General features: G+C 28.6%; 2 protein-coding genes across 2 annotated transcripts; both read left to right on the plus strand.

The window, feature by feature from the left end:
* Positions 1 to 9,098: 9,098 nt before the first annotated feature.
* On the plus strand, positions 9,099 to 10,810 carry LOC110616784 (alkane hydroxylase MAH1). The gene has a single exon (XM_021759275.2). It carries the CDS (start codon positions 9,141 to 9,143, stop codon positions 10,695 to 10,697), a length of 1,557 nt encoding a protein of 518 aa, XP_021614967.1. The 5' UTR covers positions 9,099 to 9,140; the 3' UTR covers positions 10,698 to 10,810.
* Positions 10,811 to 12,629: 1,819 nt separating this feature from the next.
* On the plus strand, positions 12,630 to 14,128 carry LOC110617071 (protein C2-DOMAIN ABA-RELATED 4). The gene is made up of 4 exons (XM_021759674.2): positions 12,630 to 12,800; positions 13,005 to 13,197; positions 13,391 to 13,486; positions 13,593 to 14,128. The coding sequence occupies exons 2-4, from the start codon at positions 13,036 to 13,038 to the stop codon at positions 13,881 to 13,883; spliced, it is 549 nt and encodes a 182-aa protein (XP_021615366.1). The 5' UTR covers positions 12,630 to 12,800; positions 13,005 to 13,035; the 3' UTR covers positions 13,884 to 14,128.
* The last annotated feature ends 4,491 nt before the right edge of the window (positions 14,129 to 18,619 follow it).

The raw sequence follows: 18,619 nt of genomic DNA on the forward strand, positions 1-18,619 counted from the left end.
GTGTCCCGCATTAGCCGATTTTAAATCTTATTCTTATTACGAGCTCGGACATCTTTTTCTTTTGGATGTAACCTTCGGGCAGTCAGTGCGGTCTGAGCTGTGTGCTCCATTGGGATAGGGAGCTTAGCCTTTTGTCGTTTTTCTCTTCCTGGGTCATCTTTGCTAAGTGTTTGTTTACTATGAGTTAATTCGAGCTGTGAGCACGGCCCCTCGCTTTCGTTTATTTTTTTGTGCATTTCTGCATTTGCAGGCCTTTTCACATAGGGAGCTCGGCTCTTTGGTATATCTTCTATATTTAGCTTTACTCAGCTTTGTTGTTTACTTGTCATGAGTCCGTCCGTACTTTTTTGTCCTTTGCTTAGGCTTTTATGCCTATAGCCTGTGATGTTGTTTGTGCTACGAGCTCAATAGTTCAGAATTTCACTTTCTTCACTTTGGTGCCCCGAGCTCTTTTGTGAAGTCAGACTTAATTTTTTGCTTTCTTGTCGAGCCTTATACGGGCTATGTTTTAGTCTGACTGCTTGTTTGTTTGGCTTTAACTTTTCTTTTATAGGCTTATAGCCTTGCTGGTATAGACATAAGGCCACTCCAAGCTTCTGGGGAGATCGACCCTGAATTGAAGAGATCGGACTATCTGTTTTGGACTTGACCATACTGCGGTTCAATTCTTTTGTATCCTAATGAGTCAGGGCTTTCTACTGCCCTATCCGGTCATTCAGAATGGTTTATTCAGCCTTTTACGCTGCTTCTGTCTCCTTGATTCTTTATCTGAGCATTTGGTTCTTGGGTATGTCTCAGTTCGTTGGGTTTTTTGCCCCCGAGTGTTTTATGGGCTGTCTACCCTCGAACGTTTTGCAGGCTCTTTGCTGCTTAGACCTCTCTCTAGGCTAGCTGAGCTGGTTTAGTGCCAGCAGTCAATTCTCGAGGTCGGTGCCTCTTATGATTGCCCCTGGTCCTTTGTTTGGTTCTCTATCTTGGTATGCATTTTGCTTAGGATTCGCCTCGCCCTAATTTGGTCTTCCTATTAACTTTACAAGTACCGAGCTCATTTTCTTGAGATCGACATGGCGCTTTGACGCTTTGGCACCGTGAGCCTTAGATTAGCCTTTAGTAGGTCGCATTGCTATATGATATGGGCGTTGGAGCACCTTAGTTTAATTTCGTTATATGCTGACTATTTTGCAAGATCGAGGTCTTATTACCCTGTAATCCGAGCTCTTTCGAAAGGTCGGATTCATATTTTTTATTTCTGTTCCAGCATCCTCTTGAGGTCAGCATAGCGCTTTGGCCCTTTTGGGCTGTTGTGTGAGGTCAAAGTCTTTTTACCTTATGACTCGAGCTCCTTTGGGAGGTAGGAGTTTAACTTTTCATTTATGGCCCTGTGCCACAATCTTTTATGCGAGGTCGGAACTGCATTCTTATGTGTTGTTTTTGCTTGTTGTCATCGTATGCCGCTGTTTGCTGAGAGCATACGGTATTTTTTATTAATAAAAGGCAAAAGAATAGTTCATTTCATCCTCTCAGCTCGGTTTTGTGGTGCTGGCGGTCATTTTTCGAGACCAATCACCTACCTCACTGAGGGCTTGCTCAAGATTCAGGCTCTTAGGCCTTACTGTCGCTTCCAAGCTCTTTAGCCTTGTATGGGATTTAGGCTCATTGGCCTTACTGTCGCTTCGTCATCTCAGCCGGTTTTGTGGTGCCAGGGGTCATTTTCCGAGGCCGGTCACCTACCTCACTGAGGTCTTGCGCAAGATTCAAGCTCTTAGACCTTACTGTCGCTTCCAGGCTCTCTAGCCTTGCATGGGATTCAGGCTCATTGGCTTTACTGTCGCTTCGTCATATCAACCGGTTTTGTGGTGCCGGGGGTCATTTTCCGAGGCCGGTCACCTACCTCACTGAGGTCTTGCGCAAGATTCAGAATTTTTTCTGCAAAATAAGAGGTTGCACAGAGCGTATATAACGAGGATGCTTGTTGTTAATTCAATAATATTCATCAATAAATAATATGTCGCACATTTCACTTAGTTCATATTTCAGATGAATGTAAATATTAGCTCTAACTAACAATATTAACTTGTGCAATTTAAAGGTTCAATAAATAATATTTTACATGTGTAAATTTCTCAAAATTTTACTTTACAAAAAGTAAACATACATTATCCTTTTTCTTTAGAATGTTCATGCTACTTTTAGAATATTCATGCTACTCTTAACTAGCAATAAAAGCTCTCCCGCTAAGCTAGTATATTATTAGGCATATATTTGTGTACTCATGGAAATTTTATTCTAAGATTTAAACTTTATAATTAGACATGATATTCTAAGATATTTGCATCTAAAATAATAATAATAATTAGAGTTATGATGTTACTAATATCATCTGACGCTTGTCAATTATAAGAGAATAAAAATATGTATAACTTAATTGTGTATAAATGCTGCTTAAAATATAGACTAGTTAATTTTATTTATTTATTTACTCAATAATATATTAATTATTTTACATCGTTGTTATTTTATTTTATTTTTATCCAAATATTGCTAATTTGAAAATTGAAATAATAATTATTTTTCTTTAATAATAGAAAACTTCAGTATTGATGTATGATTAAAATATGAAGCGAAGGCATTTATGATAATACTGCCGCAATACACTTTATTATTATTATTATTATTATTATTATTATTATTATTATTATTATTATTATTATTATTATTATTATTATTATTATTATTATTATTATTATTATTATTATTATTATTATTATTATTATTATTATTATATTATTATTATTATTATTATTATTATTATTATTATTATTATTATTATTATTATTATTATTATATTATTATTATTATTATTATTATTATTATTATTATTATTATTATTATTATTATTATTATTATTATTATTATTATTATTATTATATTATTATTATTATTATTATTATTATTATTATTATTATTATTATTATTATTATTATTATTATTATTATTATTATTATTATTATTATTATTATTATTATTATTATTATTATTATTATTATATTATTATTATTATTATTATTATTATTATTATTATTATTATTATTATTATTATTATTATTATTATTATTATTATTATTATTATTATTATTATTATTATTATTATTATTATTATTATTATTATTATTATTATTATTATTATTATTATTATTATTATTATTATTATTATTATTATTATTATTATTATTATTATTATTATTATTATTATTATTATTATTATTATTATTATTATTATATTATTATTATTATTATTATTATTATTATTATTATTATTATTATTATTATTATTATTATTATTATTATTATTATTATTATTATTATTATTATTATTATTATTATTATTATTATTATTATTATTATTATTATTATTATTATTATTATTATTATTATTATTATTATTATTATTATTATTATTATTATTATTATTATTATTATTATTATTATTATTATTATTATTATTATTATTATTATTATTATTATTATTATTATTATTATTATTATTATTATTATTATTATTATTATTATTATATTATTATTATTATTATTATTATTATTATTATTATTATTATTATTATTATATTATTATTATTATTATTATTATTATTATTATTATTATTATTATTATTATTATTATTATTATTATTATTATTATTATTATTATTATTATTATTATTATTATTATTATTATATTATTATTATTATTATTATTATTATTATTATTATTATTATTATTATTATTATTATTATTATTATTATTATTATTATTATTATTATTATTATTATTATTATTATTATTATTATTATTATTATTATTATTATTATTATTATTATTATTATTATTATTATTATTATTATTATTATTATTATTATTATTATTATTATTATTATTATTATTATATATTATTATTATTATTATTATTATTATTATTATTATTATTATTATTATTATTATTATTATTATTATTATTATTATTATTATTATTATTATTATTATTATTATTATTATTATTATTATTATTATTATTATTATTATTATTATTATTATTATTATTATTATTATTATTATTATTATTATTATTATTATTATTATTATTATTATTATTATTATTATTATATTATTATTATTATTATTATTATTATTATTATTATTATTATTATTATTATTATTATTATTATTATATTATTATTATTATTATTATTATTATTATTATTATTATTATTATTATTATTATTATTATTATTATTATTATTATTATTATTATTATTATTATTATTATTATTATTATTATTATTATTATTATTATTATTATTATTATTATTATTATTATTATTATTATTATTATTATTATTATTATTATTATTATTATTATTATTATTATATTATTATTATTATTATTATTATTATTATTATTATTATTATTATTATTATTATTATTATTATTATTATTATTATTATTATTATTATTATTATTATTATTATTATTATTATTATTATTATTATTATTATTATTATTATTATTATTATTATTATTATTATTATTATTATTATTATTATTATTATTCAAAGAGTGTGGATATTTACCTCCTAATGGCTGAGACCCATTTGGCAGACTTCGTGTACATTAAAGTAACTCGTATCGCCAGCTCCTGGTTATACCCTTTCTTGCAGATGTTGGGCTTGACGTGTAACCTTGCATGTCTTGTGGACAACAACAGAACTCACTATCCACCCTAACATTGATCCTCAGCAAGCTCAAGGTTGTTTATCGAGATAGAGTTATTCTTAGATTTGCTAACTGTCGACTTGGCCGACCTGCTCAATCAGGTCGTCGTGCTCCACTAAACTCAAGTTCAAAAATTGCACTCGTCTTCAAGCTGGCCAACATGTACAACCCAAATCCCTCCTCAATCAGTTTGGGCATCTGATAATTTCTTGTTGTCTTCCTGTCGCACCGATGCTTGAGAGGCGCTGTTGTCCGACCAAATTGGATGGCTATGAGTCGCGTCTGGCTGCTCTACAACTTCATTCCATCCTACCAGAAATGTGAGTCTGACCTCAAACATGGCTCCGACCTTGAACACGAATCTAATTTCGAGCACGGGTCCGACCTCAACGTGTAATAATACTGTGATTGTTGGATTTGCCAGCTTCTTTGAATCCTGCTACTCCGACCGACCGACTTGCTAATTCGAATCTTGAGGGCAGTCTAGCCATCCGACCAGGAATGTGAGACCGACTTCAAACATGACTTCGACCTCAAGCATACATCTATCCGACTTCACGATTTCAATCTCGAGCGTGAGTCCGTCGACTATTAAGTATGACCTGATTTATTCCTGTGGTTCAATGTCCAGTCGGGCTCGTAATGTTTACTGGGAACCTCTTGTTGGTTTGCTGAAGTTGTTCTTTTCAAATTTGCTTTATCGACTTGTCTAGGCTCTTCCTCCGACCTGTTGAGCGTGATCTGCTGGAGCCTTCCCACTCAAAAGCTGATCATTTGGTGGTGTCTGTTTTAATTCTTGATGGTTGTGGTTTCTCCATTTGCAGACATATGGTGTTGGCTCCATCATGTCCACCCATCTGGATTGACAGGTGGCGTCGTGCCAACCTCACTTGTTGGAGTTCGATCAGACTAGCAATCTTCTTTATTAACAACTTCTTCATTAGGTCGACGCATCCTTGGCAGCTCAAGCTCTTTCCAATCTTGCTATTCCAACCAACCGACCTCTCGATGCTCCGACCAACGAACTCTGTCGAAGTCCTGAATCAAAATTTGTGCTCGGTAGAGTTTGAGTTTCTTGCTCAAAGCCTTCCATACTCTACCTCTCTAACTTGCTACTTGGGACTTTATACCTGACCTGCCCATCTAACCTTTACAACATATATACGGTCAACCTCACAATTTCAACAAATATATACATCATTGATTCTTTTTCTTTTTATAGAAAAGATTAAAATTTTATATTCACAGATAATCTAAAGTTTCACTCTACTGGATTTCAAAGAAAAAATTAGTAGTAATAAAATTCAATAAGCATTAAAGTAAACTATCTGAAAGACTATTAAAAGATTCTTGAATATAATAAATCTTTCTTTTCAGCTGGGTTATTGCAAACCTCTAACTTTCTTTTAGCACAAACTTTCATACATTCACGTGGATCTCAATAGGTGAATTTAGGAACTTTAGAGATAGTAAAATCTCTTTCGTTCCCACAGACGGTGCCAATTGATAAATTTGATTTTCCTCCTGCTCCATTTGATAGATCTGGTTTTTCTCCTGCTCTATTTGATAGATCTGGTTTTCCTCCTGCTCCATTTGATAGATCTAGTTTTCTTTTTGGTCTATCATATGGGTCCCCCAATACTTGATTCGAAGAAGAAATCTGCAAAATAAAGAAAGATGGTTAGGGGTCTACCGGGGATGCCCCGGTGGAGACCCCCCGACGTTCAAGTCAAATTTTATGAACTAGAGTAGTATGGATAGGCAAGAATTGCAGAGAGAAAAATAAAGAAAAATGGAGTTTAGGAAGAAGAAGAAAGAAGAGGAGGACCCACTTTCTGTCTGCTCGTGATGTATATCTGTCTCTCTGCTACAATGCTAGTTGTCTCTGTCACTCAGCTCCGTACGTACGGATGTGTCAAGGCTCCTCTCCATGCTAAGCAGCCATTTAATTCTCTCCGGCGCACATGCGGGTAGGGCTGCGAGGTGATTGGGCATACTATTCTTTCTCACATCACTTCATTGGGCTGGACTTCTTTTCATTGGACCCGGGCTCATGGTGGACCCGGCCTACTCCGCGCGTCCGGGTCGAGGCTCGAGACGCTGGGTCGGTCTTGTTTAAGGAGAGCTTGATGGGCTTTGGGCCATTGTTCTCCTCTTGGGCCCGGTCTCATCCAAGGTAGAGGAAGCCCGGCGGTCATCACTAATTAAAATTTAAATTTTATATATCAAAAAAATTTATATTATATTTAAAAAAATAAATTCTCTAAAATTATATTTTCTTAAAAATATACTTGCAAAAAAAATATTTTAAGACTTTAATCTAATTTAGTAAGGGTCCCCATCCAAACCGGCACGTGGATGGTACCATCTCCAAACTTGTCATCATTTTCAATTCATGTAAATGAGGATATTGCAGGAGATTATACATCATCGGATCGACCTTTTGGTGTCAAAAAAGTGAAATTGAAGAAAAAATTTTGATGAATCTTTTTTATTAGCTCTGAAATGCTTACATGCGGATAATGAAAAGCTTATGGAATCGTTGGCGAATGCAACTGCAGAAAGAGAGAAGGGAAGGCTAATGAAAAGTAGAGCTTTGGACTTAAAGGAATTTAAAGAAGAAAATAAAATTTTACTGCTCGATTTAAATTCTATTTCCGATCCAATTGCTCGTGAAATGTTTCACCAAGAAAAAATTCGAATATTAGAGAAAAGAGCTCAGCGTCAACAACCACCACCATCATCTGCATCTAATGTATATGATCAATATCTCAATAATATTGCTGGAATCGGGTCTGACCTTCCAGAATATTAAATATTTAATGTACTATTGATGATTGTATTTTAAATTAATATATATTATTCAATTATAATATATGTGTTACTCTATTTTTTATATAATATATTATAAATAAATTAATTTATCATAAATACTATTTATAATTGAAAATATATTAATTTAAATTAAATTTTAATAATTATAAAAATATAAAATAAATTAAAAATATAATAAATTATGAGAATAAAAAAAATTAGACTTAATTGAAAATATATATAAGTTTTGGATTATATATAAATTAGAAAAAAAAAACTAAAATGGCATTGCTACAGTATCATGCCATGTTTGGTGTGACACTGTAGCGCAGTACTAAAATCCCAATAAATTTTGGTGCTGCATTGGAGGATTATCTCCAACGCTAAATTGAAAATTAGCGTAGCGTTGGAAATGACCTAATGTAATTATAACTAAGAATTTAACTAATAAATTTTATCCCGTATATGTTATCAAATTTATTACTAAACTTTATCATCAAATTAATAAATAAAAAATATTAAATTTACTAACAAATGTGATTCGTCACTAAATCCGCTAATAAATTTAAAATGAAATTTTGTATAAAATTTTTAATTTTTTAAATATTTATCAACAAATTTATTAAATATTTTTTTTTAAATTTAGTAATGAATTACAAAATTATTGCTAAATCCATTATTAATTCACATTTATAAATATAACACTACATTCTCTCTTTATTATCATTCATGTATTTTTTTTCATTCTTTCATTTTCTTTATTTTTTTATTATTTTCTTTCATTTTATATTCATTTATTTCATTTTCTATTATAAAATCTTATAAATAAAATTTTAAAGGAGAATAAAATTTTTAACCACCATATAAAATTTTTTAAAATCTAAATTCATCCTACAATTAAAAAAAAATTGTTGGTGACCATCACATCACATGTAATACGCATGGCAGATATTTTAGTGTGAGAAATTAATGTTTCCTTAAAGTCCGGTCTGTTACAAATAATATCACGGATAAAGTGGATATGGTTAAATTTAATTGATATAATTTTAAAATAATATTTATTTTAATAAATTATTTTATTAATTAAATAAAATTTTAAAAATTATCTTTTAATTTATTATTAACCTTTCTAAACTTAGTCCATTGATTAAAATCGTAATTTATCTTAAAATTTTAGTTTTATTATTCAAAAAATATATATTAAGGGGTTTAGGTTTATATATTCAATAGGAGAAATTGAAATTTATAAAATTTATTAATTTATTTTTATTTCAAAATTACTTAATAAAATAATACATGTATTAAGTCTCTGAATTTTATGTAATTTATTAATTTAATTTTATTTTAAAATTATTTAATTAAAATATTTTATATTAAAAAATTATTAGTTAATTTCTTTTAATTTTAATAAATAAAAATCTAACAACCTGATATAGAAAATAATAAAAAGAATGTGGAGAAAATAGTAATAATCACTTTATCTACAAAATAGATATATGTAGTTTTAAAGACTACTGCAGAGTTGCTTGTCCAAAATCAGAAGTTGCTCAAAATTCAATGGCTATCATATTCGGGACTCCAGATATAGTAGCTGCCTTTTTATCTTTTCTTTTTCTTTTTCTTCTTCTATGGCCTTGGTGGTGTAGTAGAATCACAAACTCCATACTCATCGACTGGCCTGTTTTTGGGATGATTCCAGAGCTTCTTTACAATCTCTCTCGTGTCCATGATTTTGCCACTTTTCTTCTTCAACAAAGCAGAGGCACATTTTTTTTCAAAGGACCATGGTTTAGTGGTATGGATTTTTTGTTGGTTGGCGATCCCATGAACGTCCATCACATTCTAAGCAAGAACTTCGCAAACTATCCCAAAGGTCCTGAGTTCAAGCAGATTTTTGAACCTCTGGGAGATGGAATTTTCAATTCTGATTTTGATAATTGGAGCATTCAAAGGCGGATATTTCATTGCTTATTACTCAAGAACGACAAGTTTGAGTTGGCTGTAGAGATTACTTTGAAGCAAAAGATCTTACAAAGCTTACTTCCAATTATGGAAAATGTTTCACAAGTAGATATACAAGATGTGTTTCAACGATTCACATTTGATAATATATGCCAGTTAGTTTTAGGCTTTGATCCAAATTCCCTTTCTATTGAATTCCCTCAAATTCCTTATCAGCAAGCTTTTGATGACATGGGGGAGACTTTCATTTACCGGCATGCAGTGCCTGGAAGCATTTGGAAGATGCAAAAGTGGCTTCAGATAGGGAAAGAGAAAAAGTTCAAGCAAGCTTGGAAGATCTTTGATGAATTTTTGGAGCAATGTCTTACAAGAAAGCGAGAGCAATTAAGCCAAAACTGTAGAGATCAAATAGAAGGAGAGGGTTTCGACTTGTTAACGTACTTTTTGGCAGAAGATGATGATTTTGAAGCAACTGCAGCAAAAATTGGCATTCAGACAAAATCAAATAAGTTTCTAAGAGATATGGCGTTTAATCTCTTTCTAGCTGGAAGAGATACCATAGGTGCTAGTCTTATTTGGCTCTTTTGGCTTGTTGGAACACACCCATCTGTAGAAAAAAAGATTTTGGAAGAGATCAAAGAAAATCTAGGAGAAAAAACTAATGAAAAACGCAGGGTTTTCAGTACTGAAGAGGTAAGAAAACTAGTTTATCTTCATGCAGTGATATGTGAGGTTTTAAGGCTGTATCCATCAGTACCTTTTGAGCACAAAGTGTCAATCGAAGAAGACATATTGCCTAGCGGGCATAATGTGCCTAAAAACATGAGGATTTTATTCTCCTTCTATTCGATGGGAAGGATGGAAGAAATATGGGGTAAAGATTGCTTAGAGTTCAAACCAGAGAGGTGGATTTCAGAGAGAGGAAGAATCAAACATGTGCCATCTTACAAGTTCGTAGCATTCAATGCAGGACCCAGGAGTTGTCTAGGTAAGGAATTGGCCTTTATACAAATGAAAACTATAGTTTCTTTTGTTATATGGAATTATTCTCTCCAAGTGGTTGAAAACCAATCTGTTAGTCCAAGTGTTTCTTTATTACTTTATATGAAAAAGGGTTTGAAGGTTAGGGTTTTTAAAAGATTTGGTCCTTGAAAAGGTTACTCCATCTAATGGAAAACCATCTATGTATCCGTTGAGTAAATCTAGAACTCTTAATTGTATTTTTCTAGTTAATTTAAATAAAAGTTGCATTTAAAATTATTGTATATATTATAACTTATAAATAAAATCATATTCATAATTTTAAATTTATCATGCCAATAGGTTTTTCTTTGTTTTGTGGGCCACCATTTATTAGGGTGGTTGAAGATTGTGTGCAATAATTTTCTAGGGAATTATTTATTAGGTTAGGTGAATGTAATGTCCAATAATTGGTCAAGTGGAATTGAAGAAGGAAGCAGAAAGAGACAATTTAGTCCCTATCTAATTGAATAGCGCTACTTTTAAGGATAAGATGAGATAGGATAGAATGATAATACGAGATGTGATGGGATGGGATTGGCGTTAGATTTTTTCAGTTAATTAAAAATTTAAATTTTAAATTTTAAATATAAAATAATTTTAAAAGTTTATAAAAAAATATTTTAAATTGAACTAATTGAATTAATAAATTTTAAAATATATATAAAAAAACAGTGCTACGTGGCTTAAATTGAGTCAATTTAAATTGAACTAAAAATAATGGCTGAAATCATGATTTGATTCATTAAAAAGTTAAAGCATTTATATATTAAGAGAGATGAGAGATGTTTATTGCGTGCGGTTGTGCCCACGCTGCACGCTTGGCTTTAGATTTTTATTTTTATTTTATTTTATTATATATTAAAATAATAATAAAACGCTGTTAACTTGAAAAAATCTTTTCTTAGCTTAAATTTCAGATATTTTTAAATATTAACAAACTAGTAATAATAATAATAATAATAACAACATATCTTCTAAAATAAAATTTGTTTAATATAATAATAATCTTTAAAATAAGTTTTAATTTGTTTTTAAAAATACAATATTGTAATATATTAATTTGAATATATTTAATAACTAAAATTCCTAAAACTAAAAATTTTATCAAAATTGTTAGAATTTTATAAGAAATAATTTCATTAAATATTATTTACATCAAATTTATTTAATTAGCTTTGAATATTTTTTTATTTATTTATTTATTTTAATTTTAAATTTATTTTTAATTTTTAATTAATAATTTCACTTTGCAAAAAATTTACTGTGGCATTGGGCAGGGTACCATTTGAACCATATTATAAAGAAGTATGGATATCCTTTTCAATGAAGAAAAAAGTCCAAAATTCCAAAATATTTTTTATTAAAATTAAATAATACCAATTTAAATTTTTGGCCAAGTAAAAGCGTAAACTTTGCTCCAAATAAGTCATAACTAAATAAAATATTTTTTAATATAAAATTTAAATATTAAAGATTATTTAATATTTTTATTCTTTTATTTTTTTTATTTTTGTTTTAGTTGAAAATAAATACTTTCATATCTAAAATTTAAAAATATATATTAAAAAATTTATTGCAATAAAGACGGATTAAAAAATAAAATAACATTATACTATTTGGACGTTGTGTAAATTTAGAAGCTTATTAATTTTTTTTATATTTTAATGTCATATTTAAAATTAATTTTATTTTAAATTTTGATTTAATTTATATTTTAATTTGATTTAGGGCTCAAATTCTCTTATATTATTATGCTCGTGACGTGATATATTTAAATTTATATTATATTTAAAAAAACAAATTCTCTAAAATTGTATTTTAAAATATTTTAAGACTTCAATCTAATTTAGTAAGGGTCCCCACCCAAACCGGCACGTGTATGGCAGACTTTTACTAATGAAAGCGACATTCGCGCTTAACGAGTGAAAGTCAATGTCCATATGATCCTATAAATTATTCTCATCCACATAATCCCTCTACTGCCTACCGATTCCTCCGGTCACCTTTTCTTTAAATAATCTCCCACTTCTCCCATTATTTTCATCTCCCCCTCCCAAGAGAAAAAAAAAAAGGAAAACCCCCCTATACAAAAAAAAAAATTAGGGGGGGAAAAAGAATTAAAAGAACCCAAATCTGAAATTTAAAAAAAAAAAAATTCTTCATTTCCCATTTGTCTCCCAGAGATATATTGCCAGAAAATCTACCGTATAGATTTTTCAACAAATTAATTAGGTAATAATTTGTCATTTTTCTTTATTTTTTAAAAATATTATTTATTATTTATTATTTAAATTTACTGATTTGACTAATCTAAATTATAATTTGAAAAATTTATTAAGGAGTTCCCAAAATATAGCAAAATTATTTATTTGTTATTTATAAATATATTTTATTTGGTTTTAAAAAATATTTTTTTAAAAAAAATATGTATTGTAGGTCTCGTAGTAATAAGCAGAGAGGGGGAACAATGAAAGTGCCAGATTCGCCAAGTCCAGGAAAGAAGAAGAAGTCGTCTTTGATGGAAAATCTTCTGGGTTTGCTCAGAGTTCGCGTCAAGCGCGGCATTAACCTCGCCGTTCGTGATGTGCGTAGCAGCGATCCTTACGTCGTTGTCAAGATGGGCAAACAGGTTTAGCCTTCTCTGAAATCTTCTTCTGTTTCTGTAATCTTGTCAAGAATTAATGGATTTTGATGGAATTCCAATCCATTCTTCAATTTTTTGATTGATTAACAGTCTAGATTCTAGATTTACTTCTTTGATTTTGATTGTTAATTGTTAAAGATTCTAATATTTTTTAATGAATTTGATTTGATTGATGCAGAAATTGAAGACTCGTGTAATAAAAAAGGATGTTAATCCAGAATGGCATGAGGATTTAACTCTATATATTACAGATCCTAATGTTCCAGTGAAGCTGGTGAGTTTATTCAGATCATCAATTCCTATACTTTCCTAGAAAATTTTACATCATTGTGTATAATTTTCTGGTCAATAAATTTGTGGGTAATTTGATTTTGTTTCAGACTGTGTATGATCATGATACATTTACCAAAGATGACAAAATGGGAGATGCAGAATTTGAAATAAATCCATTCATAGAAGCCTTAAGATTGGATTTGCCAGGGCTTCCAAATGGAACAATAATCACAAGAGAACAACCTAGCAAACACAACTGTTTGGCTGAAGAAACTTTTATAACTTACACTGATGGAAAAGTGATTCAAGATATGTGCCTTAGATTAAAACACGTGGAATGTGGTGAAGTTGAAATCCAACTTCAATGGATTGATCTTCCTGGTTCTAAGGGATTATAAAAAGCTAGTTCAATTGTTTTTTCAATCTCCTTTGAACTTTTATCTGCTTGTTTGTGGGATATGATGAGTGGTGGAGATGGGTTCAAGAATCCACCACCATAGGTTTGATTGATGTGGTGGTGGGTTTGGTTTGCTATTGTTTACAGAGCTGGTTCTTACAAGCTGAGCTTGTATCGTGTATTTTGTGCAGGCCTAGCTCATTATATAGGATTCTCAAATTTTGGGTTCTTATTCATTTTCTTTGATATTAAAAATTTCAATGTGCCGTGCACTGTTTGATGGAAAAATTTTTTTAAAATAAGTTTAATTAAATTTATGTATTTTTTTAATAGTTAAATAAATTTAATTTAAAAATTTTAATTAATTAAGTTTTTATATTTTTATTAAATATTGAATAAATCTTAACGTAATATAATTTTTTAATAATAAAATATTTTTTTTAATTTAAAGTATTAAAAATTTAGTATTTTAATTACCGTAAAAATTTTAAAAAATACATAGGTGTAATAAATGGTTTTTAAAATTATAAAATTAAATTTTATTATATAAAAAATATTTTTATAGTTAAAAAAATATTTTATTATTAAAAATAAAAATGTATTTAATTTTTAAGTAAAAGTGCATGAGTTTAATTAAAAAAAAATTAAATTGATTTTATTTCATGCTTTAATAAAAATACAGAGGTATAATTAAATTTATTTTTTCTCAACTTTAAAATCATATATTATATATGTTGATACTAAATCCGTCTCACAATAATGATCTTTTTAGAAATTTTTTTTATCTCAAATTATCTATTTTCAAAAGTTAAAGATAACATTAAATTTTAAAAAAAAAACATTAATTTTTATTTTGTATTTATATTTTTATTAATTTTAAATTATTTAATACTAATATATGAAACGATTACAATCAAAAAAATCTCTCAACAGATTTTTAATATTTAATAAAATTTATTTTTTAAATTTTTATTTATTTTTTTAATTATTTTAAAATTATTATTATTATTTAGTTATAATAATATATAAATTAACTATTATAATTTTATTTTATTTTCAAAAAATCTCCCAACAGATTTTTAATATTTAATAAAATTTAATACATTTAAAAAATTATAATTAAAAAATTAATAAAAAAATTATATTTTTAATATATAAAAAAATAAAATGAAAAAAAATTATAAAATTGATGAAGTTTTTTTTTTTTTAAAATAAAATTACTGATTGTGTTAATAAAATTTTCATCAAACAAAGAGCGATGTCATTCAAAATAGAGAGACGATCATGAGCAGTTAGAGTGGCATAACGAAGAACCCATCTAACAGAAATATCAGTTTTAGAGTCTAATAAAGATTTGCAATCATTCAAAATCAAATCCAGTTCAAAAATATCTAAATGTGGAGACTAAAGAGTTTGAACCACCAACAAATCATCCATAAGAATGTCAAAAATTCCATCGCAAAGAGCAAACAGTGATAGAGAGTTAAAGTTTTAACAATTACCGGTGTACCATTACTGACATGGAGTGATTAGTATTGGACTTTACGGCAGCCTTGGATCGGACCTAACTTTTACTGCCGACGTCCGATAAAGACCCACGATAGCTTTTCAGAAAAGGAATTTCGAGACGCATGACTTTCAAAAGTGTGACGAGGGCCATAGGCCTGTCACAAAGTTTAATATGGAAATTCAATTATTTAGGGGGTTAATTTGTATTTTAATTTTTTTTTTAATATTTTAGGTATTTTCATAATTTTGCATATTAGGGTTTTGTTTTTTATTATAAATAGCTTCCCTCGACTATTAGAAACTTACTTTTCAATTTTTGAGTAATTTCAATAAGACTTTTAGTTATCTAATCTACTTTTCTCTTATTTCGTCTTAACCAAACAGTATTGGTTAAAACTCCTGACGGAGTCTAAATAGTCATTTATCAATTACCTTTCGAAAAACCAGAAACACCACGTTAAAATATACTCTCAGAATTTTTCACAACAAAACCGTAGCTAATAAAATCTTGAACTTGAAATAAAGCCCCATTAACTTGACAAAACCAACTGAAATTGTCTAAACTTGATACAAATCTTGGCGGAGCAGAATTGTCGAAATCACGTAGCCACATGCATGTCGGTCTCTGGTTCCGACGAACATGTGCTTTGAGGAAATCACTCCAATCAAACTTGATATCTTCTTTCTTCAACTTCAGCCGCAAGTCACAGAAAGTCTTCACATGACCTAGTTTCCCACGTAGATAACAAAAAATAGTCAGCTTTTCGTATTGAAATATCACAGTAAACACAGTACCATAATCTCCAACAAACTTCTTCCACCATTTCAAAGGTTGCCGAATGTCCAAGCAAACTTTAACTCTCATAGGACCCGACGACATAACTTGTATCTCCTTCCAAACAAGCAGGAATCGATTGTACAACTAAGGGTCCTCATTCCCTATATCGTCAAAATCAACATTATTAAAAAATCGAAACAGATATCTTTTTGCCTCTAATTCCATAATAGATACCCCCTCTAAAGGATGTCATAAATCTGCCAAAGAGATCTGTATATTCTGAAAATTAATTGGATGTATGTGAGAAACCTCCCCACCATACAGAAATCATAAGTGACGATTGGAATATCTCTGGAACTCTTAATAGGGACAACAACATCTTCTTCTTCATCGATAGTCAATTGACGCAGATCGTCTTTCATGGGGAAGATGAAAGAAGAAGTTAGGTTTAAAGAAGAGGAAAATGCAAGAGTATCAAGTCGCAAAGGGAAACTTGCGTCAAAAGTCATGGCGACAAAACTGACGGATTATTAAAGTTTTTTTTTACTAACGTATGATATTTTGTATTTCACAAGACTCAATGGACTGTATATATTGAAAAAGTATAGAAACTATTTCAAAGGCTTAAAAAAAATTTAAATCAGACTAAATAAAGAAAATTAAATCAAATCAAAGAAAATCAAATCAGACTAAACTAAAAAAACTCGGAAACAGAAAAAGAAATAGACACTATTGAAATTGCTTGGGCATCGCCTGATCACCACCCATGATCCATTGCCAGCAAACGCGTATTTCTACATCATAGAACAATGACTACACAAGTCAATCAATAAAACTCCACAAAAACAATGACCAACATAGCAAAAAATAGAAAACAATAACATGCAAACACAATCGACTTCAAAAACAGCACTCGCACTTCGATCCACCTCGACAGGAAAAGGCGCGGCAGAGCATAGACAATATCTACTGGTTCGACGGGAGCAAAATCACCGTGCACAGCGGTGCAGTCCCATGGTATCGATATCAAGTCTTAGCAAATCTCCCCAGAAGTTAGATCCAAACACTCTCATACCAGGTCTACAAAATTTCTCTCACATGTCATCGTCGAACCTGAACAAAAATAAAGCAGAAAAAAAAAATAAAACAAACTCTACCCACTTCGAAGGAAGAGTGAAGGTAGAGATCTTTTAAAAACAAAGCAAATAAAACTAAAAACAAAAACAGACCCTCCCTTGTCGAAAGCAAAGAAAGAGTGACCAAGGACCCAAACGAAAAAACAAAAGAAGTACCGAAGAATAATTCAGGCAAAATGGCAACACCCAAACTATAATTGGAGCTCACGTCGAAACACTATCCACACACTAGCACTCAGATGATGCAAATAATTGATAAAACTATTTTTGTTCCCTCATTCTTCTTCGCATGCACCCCTTCCCTCTCTTATACTTGCACTCTCCCTCTTTCTCTCATACTCAATAATTTTTTAGAGGTAAAGTGCCATTGTAATTAAAATTAAATTCAATTCAATAATTATAAATTAAATTTAAAAAATGATAAGCTCAAGCGTTCTAAAAAAAGTTAGAATACCCATTTTCTGTTACTAGAAAAAATTTATTTGGACAGATTTTTTTTTCTAAAGTAACTCGTAGTTAATTTTTGGTGAAATTTATGAGTTTAACCCTCCATCTCTTCCATAAAAAAAATGGTTGTTTTATTAAAAACAATCTGAGTTATATTATTATTAACAAATTTATCCCTAATTAAAAAATTAGTTGGGATCTCTCGGCCACTACTTTAGAGTCTTTGAATTGGTTATACAAACTTTTTTTATTATTTTTTAACAATTCTTAATTGTAAGATTTTTTTAAATATATAGAAATAAGATTTTTTTAGATAATTTTAAATATATATATATATATATGTAACAGCCCGGAAACCGAACTGCTACCGGCACTAGGATCCAGATCGACTTAAGGTCGCCGGAACCCGTAGTAAGTCTGTTATACTGTCTGTGTACCTGTGAAATCTCATTCATGATCATACATTTTCTGTCACACCATTTAAAACTTTTCTTTCCTCCAGGACTTAATCTGTGCATGCACTATCTCTCTACTATTTTATCCCCACTCAAGGCGGATATCACGCATAATGTTAAGCATGGTTTCCTCATATTCATTAACAATAAAAGAAACATACATAAACTGATCATGTGTCTACAACAAGGGATTACAACTCTTATAAGTCAAGCACAAAGCTACACACTATACATTATCTCTTTACATGTACATGTCCACACTAGCTATTACATAACTCTGCTTCTTGCAAATTCTGCTGGACTCCCTCTGGATTCTGAACCTGCAAACCTGGGGGATAGGGGAGAGGGATGAGCTATACAAGCCCAATGAGCAGAACTAGAAACCATAAGTTGAAAACATGATCTCATGGAA

The sequence above is a fragment of the Manihot esculenta genome, chromosome 6 (genome assembly GCF_001659605.2).
Source record: "Manihot esculenta cultivar AM560-2 chromosome 6, M.esculenta_v8, whole genome shotgun sequence".
NCBI classification, from domain to species: domain Eukaryota; kingdom Viridiplantae; phylum Streptophyta; class Magnoliopsida; order Malpighiales; family Euphorbiaceae; genus Manihot; species Manihot esculenta.